This window comes from Solanum tuberosum, unplaced genomic scaffold (assembly GCF_000226075.1).
Source record: "Solanum tuberosum cultivar DM 1-3 516 R44 unplaced genomic scaffold, SolTub_3.0 scf00104, whole genome shotgun sequence".
Lineage (NCBI taxonomy): Eukaryota > Viridiplantae > Streptophyta > Magnoliopsida > Solanales > Solanaceae > Solanum > Solanum tuberosum.
Genome location: NW_006239030.1, coordinates 1622858 through 1633563, shown reverse-complemented (window position 1 = coordinate 1633563; position 10706 = coordinate 1622858). Strand labels below are relative to the sequence as shown.

The 10706-nt window shown below is 34.2% G+C and overlaps 1 protein-coding gene and 2 pseudogenes across 1 annotated transcript; all 3 read left to right on the top strand.

The window, feature by feature from the left end:
* The window catches only part of LOC102596555 (basic 7S globulin-like), a 13209-nt pseudogene extending 12195 nt beyond the window's left edge, over positions 1 to 1014 (top strand).
* A 937-nt stretch (positions 1015 to 1951) lies between these two features.
* LOC102587922 (basic 7S globulin-like) lies at positions 1952 to 3604 on the top strand (annotated as a pseudogene).
* Positions 3605 to 5918: 2314 nt separating this feature from the next.
* Positions 5919 to 7316, top strand: LOC102596223 (basic 7S globulin-like; the record flags this gene model as incomplete). Its single annotated transcript, NM_001318641.1, is given in 2 exon segments — positions 5919 to 6459; positions 6548 to 7316. Coding segments are annotated over 2 exon segments (1310 nt in total), but the record flags the coding sequence as incomplete, so codon positions are not given.
* Positions 7317 to 10706: the final 3390 nt, after the last annotated feature.

Sequence of the window (10706 nt, the reverse complement as noted above, 5' to 3'; positions counted from 1 at the left end):
AATTATATCAAAGTAAATATTTTTATGTATAAAATAAAATTTTAAAATTACATATATATATAATGTCGGGTTGTTTTTTTTTAGTTAAAACCAAACCAACCCAAATATAGTCGGGTTTTTTTTTTCAATACCAAACCACTAGTCGGGTTTTTTATTCGGTTTGACTCGATTTGCAGTTTGGTTCGGTTTTCGGTTCGGTTTTGTACACCCCTAATGATCATATACAAGACATCTTAAGGAAGACATAAATTGATCAAATTTCTATTTAACTTTTGCAAAACATGACTACTCTCATTCGACAACAACTTCTTAATACGTATGCAAATGTGAAAAGGTGGAGACTACTAAGGTGAAAAAGAATATGAAAAACTCAAGACAAGAAATATTTTGAAATCACACTTGACATTTAAATTATGAGTTATGACATATTAAACAAAATAAACTTTTATCAAATTGAATACTTGATATACACGAGCAACATACATGTCCGAGTATATAAATATCGTTATAACAACTCCATACAACTTAGCATGGGACACACCACACACGTGCCCAAGACTAGTTAATAAAAACAATGGAGTTGGTGGTATCACAATCTTGCACACTAGTCTACGATAATGCTGTTTAAATTGCTTTCATCAAGGCGCTTCCAAAGAATGTAACACTTGTAGAGCCTCCTATGAAACGATTTGCAGTGTGCTTTAGTTCCAAAAACATTAGAAGCACTAAGGTTGGACCGGATGTTCCTGTGATCGATTTTGTCTTGCACAAACCAAGTACATTTTGGAGGATTTATGGGGCCAATTCGGTTGTGTACAGGTTAAAAAAGACGTTATGTGTTTAGCGTTTGTTGGACGAGACCAAACATGGGAACCATCGATTGTGATAGGAGGATATCAATTGGAAGAGAACTTGTTGGTATTTGACCTTCCAAGAAAGAAGATAGGCTTCGACTCCTCACTCAAGCTCCAACAAACATCATGCTCCATGTACGATAATATCATTCAAGCTTAAGTGTCTGTTTGAATTGACTTATTTTAAGTAAAAATATCTTTAAAGAACTCTGCATTGTTTGATATAGTAAAAAAGTATTTTTAAGCACCTATTTGTAAGTCAAAAAGTAAAAAATAAGCGAAAAAACATACTAACTTTTAGGCTCTATGTACCATTCTAGTTTTCATATTTCTTGCAATAAATAATAAATAATAGCTCCACATCTATTTTACATATTTTTTATCTTCACCAACTTAGTTTACAAGCACCAATGATGTGGTAGAAAATATACTAACACAATAAACTGAAGATAGGCTTCGATCCCCGGATAGTACATTTTATAATTGTGCAATTTTAAAAACCAACGAGTTCGATCAATATTTTCCAAAAAAAAATAAAATTAAAATTTAGTATATGATCATTATGTATTCCTGGTGATGATATATTATTCATGAAGGGACAAAAGCAAGGCTAAATACTTGACTAACAAAGAAATTGGCCTTGTCATATATATTTGATCCTCATGCTAGGTAGTTGCAATATATCCAACATGAAAGAACCTTTAATTAGCACCTGTCGGGATCTCATCAAATCGAGAGTTTGTCAGCAAAAGGTGGAACACATGTTAGCAGTAACCAAAGCTATGAACACTTGGATCGCACTTTATTAAATTCAACGTAACTTGGCCGGCCATGTGGGAGAACTCCATATTTAATTTCTCGTTTGGATCGGATCACACTTCATTAAATTCAAAGTCAAGCTGGAACTATTATTATAGAGTTTCACTCCCAAGGTCAAACTGTATAAACAAAACTGATCGAGTTACTCTCTCGATCGTGATTCTATTTTTTTATTGTAAGTCTGTTCGATAAAGAAAGATTCCTTTCTAAACAAACGTTTTGACATGTTTAAATGAAAAGGAAGGGAAATAAATTGGCAACTCTGTATTATAGCAAACATGTTGACATTCAAACTTTCTTCATCTTCCAACATCTACACTTTCTTCCTCTTATTTCTTCTACTACTCAATACAATTTCTCTATGTTCATCTATCGTACTACCTCCTACCCTAGTCCTTCCGGTCACCAAAGACTCAATACATTACGGTAATAGGGCAAAGAACTCCTTTAGTACCCGTAAAATTAACAGTCCACCTTGGTGGTGGAAGTTTGTTGGTGGATTGTGAAAGAGGTTACCACAGCTCAACTTACAAACCAGCTATTTGTAAGTCCAAACAATGTTCTTTTGCCAAGGTTTGAGTCTTATTCCTGTACTGGAGACTACTACTGCCTGTCTAAACCAGCTCAACCACGGCCTGGATGCAACAACAATACTTGCCATTCTTTTGTTGTAAATCCTGTTATTAATACTTGCACGTACAGTGCAGAACTCGCTGAGGATGTGTTGGTAATTGGTGTACAGCCAATCATCCTTGTCTCTAAGCCAAGATTTATTTTCATTTGTGTTAAGTCTTATATAATGGAACGTCTCGCCAAAGGAGTCACAGGTATTGAATTATATTATATATGTGACTGTCTCATCTAAGAAAAGTACTTTATATGGTTAGAGAGACCATACCTTTTAATTATTCTTAATTATATACATCACAGGAATTGCAGGTTTTGGATACAATAGTACAATTTCCATTCCTAATCAATTTGCTTTATTAATTAGACTCAAGATTCAGCAGTTAATTTGGTATTTGCTTGAGCTCATCTACAAGATCTAGTGGAGTTATTTTCGTTGGTTCTACTCCATATTATGTTTTACTATCCTAAGATTGATATCTCCAAGAATCTTGTCTATACCCCACAAGTCACAAAACCCAGGGACTGGATGAATCCTTCGGAGTACCATGTCAAAGTTTCATCCATTCGAATAGCAGGAAAAGACGTGCCACTTAATAAAACATTGTTATTTATTAATGAGCAAGGAACAATAATCAGCACAACAACACCTTTCACAATTTTGGACACTAGCATTTATGAAGTTGTTAAAACTGCTTTCATTAAGGCGCTTCCTAAGAATGTGTTAAAGAATGACAAAAGTCCTACATCGGTGGTTAATGAGATGGGTGGACTCCTTATAAGGCTTGGGCAATCCTCCTCCCTTGGAGCTAGCTTTTGGGGTGTGAGTTAGGCTTAAGACCCAATTTAACATGGTATCAGAGCAGGGTCATGACAAAAGTCCCACATCGATGGTTAATGAGATGGGTGGACTCCTTATAAGGCTTGGGCAATCCTCCTCCCTTGGAGCTAGCTTTTGGGGTGTGAGTTAGGCCTAAGACCTAATTTAACAGAATGTGACAATGGTAGATCCTCCTATAAAGCGATTCCTGTAATCGATTTTGTCTTTCGTAAGCAGAGTGCATTTTGGAGGATTTATGGGACAAACTCAGTGGTACCAGTTGGTAAGGATGTTATGTGTTTAGCATTTGTGGGACAAGACCAATCATGGGCACCATCGATTGTGATAGGAGGGCATCAATTGGAAGAGAACCTATTGATATTTGACCTTCCACATAAGAAGATAGGTTTCAGCTCATCACTCAAGCTCCAACAAACATCATGTTCTAAGTACGATAACATCTCTAAAAATTAACGACAACCTTCTTACCAAGACACATATATATATGAACTCTTATTTTCATTTTTAAGTTTCCATATCTTCTTCGCATTTCTTTTTTTTCTTTTTGTGCTCGTTGGAATCAATAACAGTAGCATGCATGTTGAGCTTATCAAGTTGTACTAATAAGATAACTTAAATTTAAAAAAAAGAAAATTGAGGGTAGGGGAAGGGGATTACAATGTGAAGAATGAGAGTTTAGGTACTCAACCAACTGGGCTACTAAGATTCCTCAGCCTATATAGGGTCTACAAATATTAGTTGTAATTATAGGTATTTAAAGTTATGAACCTATATGGTCTAGAAGTTCTTTTGCAGTACATATGAGTTCCTGTGTCAAAAATAATCTTTGCACTATAAACAAATAGGGTCAAAATCGACTGCAAAAACCAACTTTTGACGGATTAAAAAAAAATGACAGCGATCAATACGTTCAATCCTAATTTTTTTAAAATAAAATTAATCGATCTCTCTGTATACATCAGAGATTGCAGAGCAACCACGGCAAAAAGATATAGTATTATTTACACAAAGTGTAGCGCACAGATTCTCAAACACACAAGGATAAACACTAGGCTAACAAAAAAATTGGCCTTGTCGGATTTGATCCTCATGCTAGATAGTTACAATTTATCCAACATGAAAGAACCTTTAACACCTGCTAGGATCTCATCAAATCTTCTATAGATAATCTGTTAGTCCAGCTTTGTGGCCAGTTTAGCAAGAAAATCGGTCATTTTGTTGGCTTCTCTGTAGCAGTGTTATTAGTCAAGTTGGTAGTATCCACTATGGAAGATCTGTTTATGGGAATATATTTACTTGTATTCAAGTCATGTTGTTGATGCGGGCTTGTAGGTTAACTTACCTACACATGGATATATAATATCAGACAGGATGAGTTGCACCATATGCTTATTTAGAAGATGTGTTAATTAAGTTAAATTTTTGCCTTGAGAAAAACAATATGCTTAAAGTCAGAGTCAACTAAAAGGTGGTGCACACAACAATATTTAATTTCTCGTTTGGATCACACTTTATTAGATTCAAAGTCAAGTTGTGATATGTAAGAAATAAGGAACCATTAAAGAGTTACACTCCCAAGGTCAAACCGAATAAACAAAATTGAGTCATATATTCCTTATACGGAAAAAGGTCAAAATTGTCCCTGAACTACGTGAAATAGACCACTTATACCCTCCATTACATTTTGGATCAAAAATACCCCCGCCGTTATCCCAGGAGACCACAAATACCCTCAAGAGTTAACACCCCAAATTTTTAGTGACGTGGCAAGTCACATGGGACTAATCCCTCCACCTAAGCATTGCCATCTAAGATTCACTACAAAAGAACTTGACCTTTAGTGGCGACAAAGTCGCCACAAATTCCCAAAATATTGCCACTAAAGGTCATGAGTGATTTTTAGTGGCGGCTAAGGCAACATCAACCATTCGCTAGTAAAACCTATTTTTTCAACAAAAAAATATGATAATTAATTTTCGATTGCAACCTAATTTTCTAAAATAAATAACTTGCAATATCAATATTAAAAACATACAATATTACTACAAAAAATCATCAAAATTACTTCTCGATTCAAATCTCCTACTATATAATGCATCATTGTACATTTTATACATTTACATATGACATAAAAATAAAACATACAGTGTCTTAAAACTCCTACTTAATCGATATCATTTTTTATTTTTTAAAAACAATGAAGAAAAAAACACAAAAGGAGAATTTAATGTTAAAAGCTTTTAGTGACGATTTTCTGGGTTTTTGTGGCGACTGTTGTTGCCGCTAAAGGTCTAGTTCTTTTGTAGTGAATCCTAGTTGGCAACGCTAGGTGGAAGGATTAGTCCCACGTGGCTTGCCACGTCAATAAAAATTTGGGGTGTTAACTCTTGAGGGTATTTGTGGTCTCCTAGGATAACAGTAGGGGCATTTTTTATCCCAAAATGTAACGAAGGATATAAATGGTCTATTTCACATAGTTCAGGGGCAATTTTGACCCTTTTCCATTCCTTATATTATACTCCCTCACTTGTGATTCTAAATTTAAAGTAATTTAATTTAAGTTTCTTATTTTATCATTGGCAATGACAAGTTTCTTATAGTCACACAAATAATAACATGTTAAAGACAATAACACAATTATTATAGTCTCACAAACATTTTGACATGTTGAATTTATTTTCTTTTCTTAAAGCTCCTTAATCAAATAAAATGAAACGGAAGGAAGCAACAAACCAGTTATAAATTGGCAACTCTGCATCATTCTTATTATAGCAGACATGTTGACATTCAAACTTTCTTCATCTTCCAACATCTACACTTTCATCCTCTTATTTCTTCTACTACTCAATATTTCTCTATGTTCATCTATCGTACTAAGTACTACCCTAATCCTTCCGGTCACCAAAGACTCATCAACCCTACAATACATTACAGTAATAGGGCAAAGAACTCCTTTAATACCCGTAAACTTGACAGTCCACCTTGGTGGCGAAAGCTTGGTGGTGGACTGTGAAAGTGGTTACACCAGCTCAACTTACAAACCGGCTCGATGTAAGTCCAAACAATGTTCTTTTGCCAAGGTTAAGTTTGATGCTTGTGGAGACTACTGCCTAACAAAACCTAAACCTGGATGCAACAACAATACATGCCATACTCTAGTTGGAAATCCCGTTATTACTACTTATACATTCGGTGCAGAACTTGCTGAGGATGTGTTGGCAATTGGGACATCGCCAATCGTCCTTGTCTCTCAGCCAAAATTTATCTTCACTTGCGTTGAGTCTTATATAATGAAACGTCTCGCCAAAGGAGTCACAGGTATTGCATATCTTTTAATTATTCAATTATATATTGACCATACGTACACCTTGATATATACTTTGACCATGTTATGTCTCCACAACAGGAATTGCAGGTTTTGGACACAATAGTACAATATCCATTCCTAATCAACTTGCTTCATTAGACTCAAAATTTACCAGGAAGTTTGGTATTTGCTTGAGCTCATCTACAAGATCTAGTGGAGTTATTTTCATCGGTTCTAGTCCATATTATGTTTACAATCCTATGATTGATATCTCCAAGAATCTTGTATACACCCCACTAGTTGGAAATCCGATGGACTGGTTGACTCCTATGGAGTACCATGTTAATGTTTCATCCATTCGAATCGCGGGAAAAGAAGTGCCACTTAATAAAACATTGTTATCTATTAATGATCAAGGACATGGTGGGACGAGAATCAGCACAACAATACCTTTCACAATCTTGCACACTAGCATTTATGAAGCTGTTAAAACTGCTTTCATCAACGCGCTTCCTAAGAATGTGACAATGGTAGATCCTCCTATGAAGCGATTTGGAGCTTGCTTTAGTTCAAAACACATTAGGAGCACAAATGTTGGATCAGATGTTCCTGTGATCGATTTTGTTTTCCACAAGAAGAGTGCATTTTGGAGGATTTATGGGGTAAATTCAGTGGTACAAGTTAATAAAGATGTTATGTGTTTAGCATTTGTTGGACGAGACCAAACATGGGAACCATCAATTGTGATTGGAGGATATCAATTGGAAGAGAACTTGTTGGTATTTGATCTTCCACATAAGAAGATAGGTTTCAGCTCTTCACTCAAGCTCCAACAAACATCATGTTCAAAGTACGATAACACCTCTAATTAGAATTAACGAGAACCTTCTTACCAAGACACATATATGAACTCTTATTTTTATTTTCAAAGTTCTCATTTCTATTTTTTGTTTTCTGTGCTCGTTGGAATCAATAACAGTAACATGTTGAGCTTATCAAGTTGTACTAATAAGATGACTTAAATCCTATTAACACTTGTCTTACTCTCAGTTGGATTTATTTATTGTGAAGAGAAAGTCATGTCCTTTTTTTTGGTGATAATTTTCTAAAGTATTCTTTCATATTAGCCTTCGTAGCACTAACTTCTCTTTTTATTTGTAATATATAATTCAATCTCCGCCATCTTTTGATTACTCTATATATGTAGCTATTTTTTAGTTGTTATTTTTTTTTGCTAGTTAGTTATAATATGACCAATTCATAATAACTGTATGTCTGTATCACGTGGTACTGTGATCAACAGTTTAATGGACTAGAATTTGAACTACATATGGTCATAGTCCAAATGATTCCCTGAAAACTATGAAGACAAATTAAACACAGCTTCAGGGAGATTTTATTTTTAAAAAAAATCATCACTAAATTAAAGTTGGAAGTTTTAAGTGTGGGGGTTAGGCTCAATCCCGATCATGTCTATTCCAACATAAAGTTACATTTAGAGGGAGACATGGATCAAGCCTCTAAACCCCGATATGGTTGTTTGAACTTGACCCTCACATGATTTCATGGAAAAACTTTGTGAGTAAGAAAAGTTTTGAACTCGGCTTAGTGCAAGAGGTCTCTAATGACCCTAAATCACATCTGACACACCTCCTACACTTGGTAATGAACCTTAATACACATGAACAACTAAGAATCATCCGATACGAGACAAAAAATAGTTCGGATCTTAGCTTAGAAATTTGGGGGTGTTACAAACCCATTAGGAGGAGAAGTGATTTAAATCTATAAATGTTGAAGTCATTTGAAAAGGAAGAAGAGAAAATATGTTCCCTCTTATATTCCATTGTTGTGTTTTCATATCTATTAAATCTTTCTTCTTTTTTTGTGCTCCCGATTTTATACTAGAAGAGCTTGTTCTGTGGAATACATTTATATCAGGTGAAATATCCTTAACATAATGTACTTTTTTGGCAGGCCTCAAGCTATAAGTGTTTGTATTTTTCGTTAGATTTCCAATGGCCCTAGCTAAGTATGTTACAATTTCTTACAACCATACAAGACCAAAATAGATAATATTCCTACAGGAGAATGAGCTTCTTCCATACGAGGCAAGAGACTCTCCTTAAGAATGAACAAGTTCCCGATGGAAGACGAAGATGAGAAATTACACACACTGTAATTGTATAGGTTTTATCTCTCTCTTTGTCTTTTGCTCAAAGTACTAGCGATAGATAGATGGATAAATATAGAGTATATATAGTAAGTATACTATAATAGACAAGAGGCCAAGTGACATTATTTTATTATCCATTTAAGAAGTCAAGAATCGATGAACATTGACTCAATAGATAGATATTGCCTATCCATAGATCATAATATCACTACACCAGAATAGGGTTTTGTGGCAATTAGTTAATTACCGCTAATTTATACCCTAAAGTCACTTATTAGCGGCATTTATATTGTTGCATGTAAAAGAGAGGGAGAATGAATTATAGGTGACAAAAAAGTGTTGAAATGTAGAAAGAGTGACTCTAGTTTTAATTATTAAGTGTAGGTGACAAATTTTTAATTAATTTTTAAAAATAATTAAATAGGTCCTCAAGGTTTTGTTTTTACACTTTCACCCAAATTTAAGTAAAACCCTGATTTCTAAAGTAGGAAAACCCCCAAATCAGTTTTTCTTTTTGTTCTCTCCCAACGTCCCGCTCTTTTCACATTTTTTTTTGCTTCTAATCTTCATCACTAGCGCTTCTTCTTCTTCTTCTTCTTCTTTTTGTTGTTCTTTTATTGGTGTTGCAACTTATTGAAGATTTCTTATTTGAAGAATTTGAGAAGGGAAAATCTCAAATTTTAATTTAACACGTGATTTGAAAAGGTCTAAACTTTAGAAATCACTTCTTAACTGATAATTTTCAATCATTTTAACAAGTTAATAGTATTGTTTGTGTGTATTCATTTAAAGTTTTTATTTTTGTATTATTGTTCTTGCCACTGATGTATAATAATTTTCAGCAACTGATATGACTATTTCAGTAATTTACAACAATTGCTAAATGTTGTTGTTGAATAAATTGCCGTAACTGCTATATATATTTCAGCAGCTGCTAAATAACTTACAACAATTGTGATATTTTAATATAATTTTTTTATGATCAATTTTTTAGTTCTAAGTTACAATATTTTCAGGTATCTTCAACATCATTAATGGGGAGATAGAATAGTAGTACCAGTTGATTGTAATGGTGAATGGATTGAGTCCAACAATCGTTATATTTGGCGTTTGGAAGAGTAAAGAATTGCCCGCGACAATTGCGATGATTGTGCATCGAGATATTGCATATCATGATTTTGCGAATAAAATCACTACTTGTTGTAAATTAAATTGTGAGTTGGTAAGATATTGTGATCACTTACCTGCATAGTTGTGGTGAAAAGCAGAAGACGGTTCCTTTTAAGATAAATGATCAACTTAGTTTAAGTACTTATTTGGAAGATGAACCTAGAGGTGTTTTAAGGATCTACATGGTTGAAAAATTGGTGGAGAATCATAATTTATGTGATGACCAACAAGTGTTTGAACGATGAATGTGGTAGGATGAATATGAATATTCCGAATGAAGAGCGTGAAGGTCAACATATTCTTTCTCTTGAAGTTCGGAATGGATTGCCCATTATTGGTGAAGTTGCTGATAGGCAAGTACTATGAACTCATAAATTTACTTATTTCTAAAAGTTCATCCTCTTTGTACACTTAATTAATTCTTGCTTTAGCTGATAATTAATTAACTTAATGCAGTCATGCTCAAGATGATGGAACCGATTTTTACAAAGATATGTCGTTTAAAGAATAAATAAGAATTAGATATTGCATTGAAAATTGCTTGTGTCAAAAAAGATTTTAGATTGAAGAAGGTAATTAATTCGTGTTCAGTGTATTGTGTCAAATGTGAGCATCTTGAGTGCAAGTGGTGGCTAATAGGGGTGAAAGTTGAAAATTCTGATAGATTTTATATTAAAAAGTATGACAAAATGCATACATGTGGCTCGGAACATCTTATGAGTCATAATCAACACACCACAACAAAAGTCATTGGAGCAAACTTCAAAGATAGATATCCCGAAGGTAAAGGTGCATCTACAAAAGATTTGAAAAACTCTATCCGTATTGAATTGGGATGCAAGGTTAGTTATTAGAAAGTTTGGATGGGTAGTGAGATTGCAAAGTCTTTGGTAAGAGGGACACATGAACATG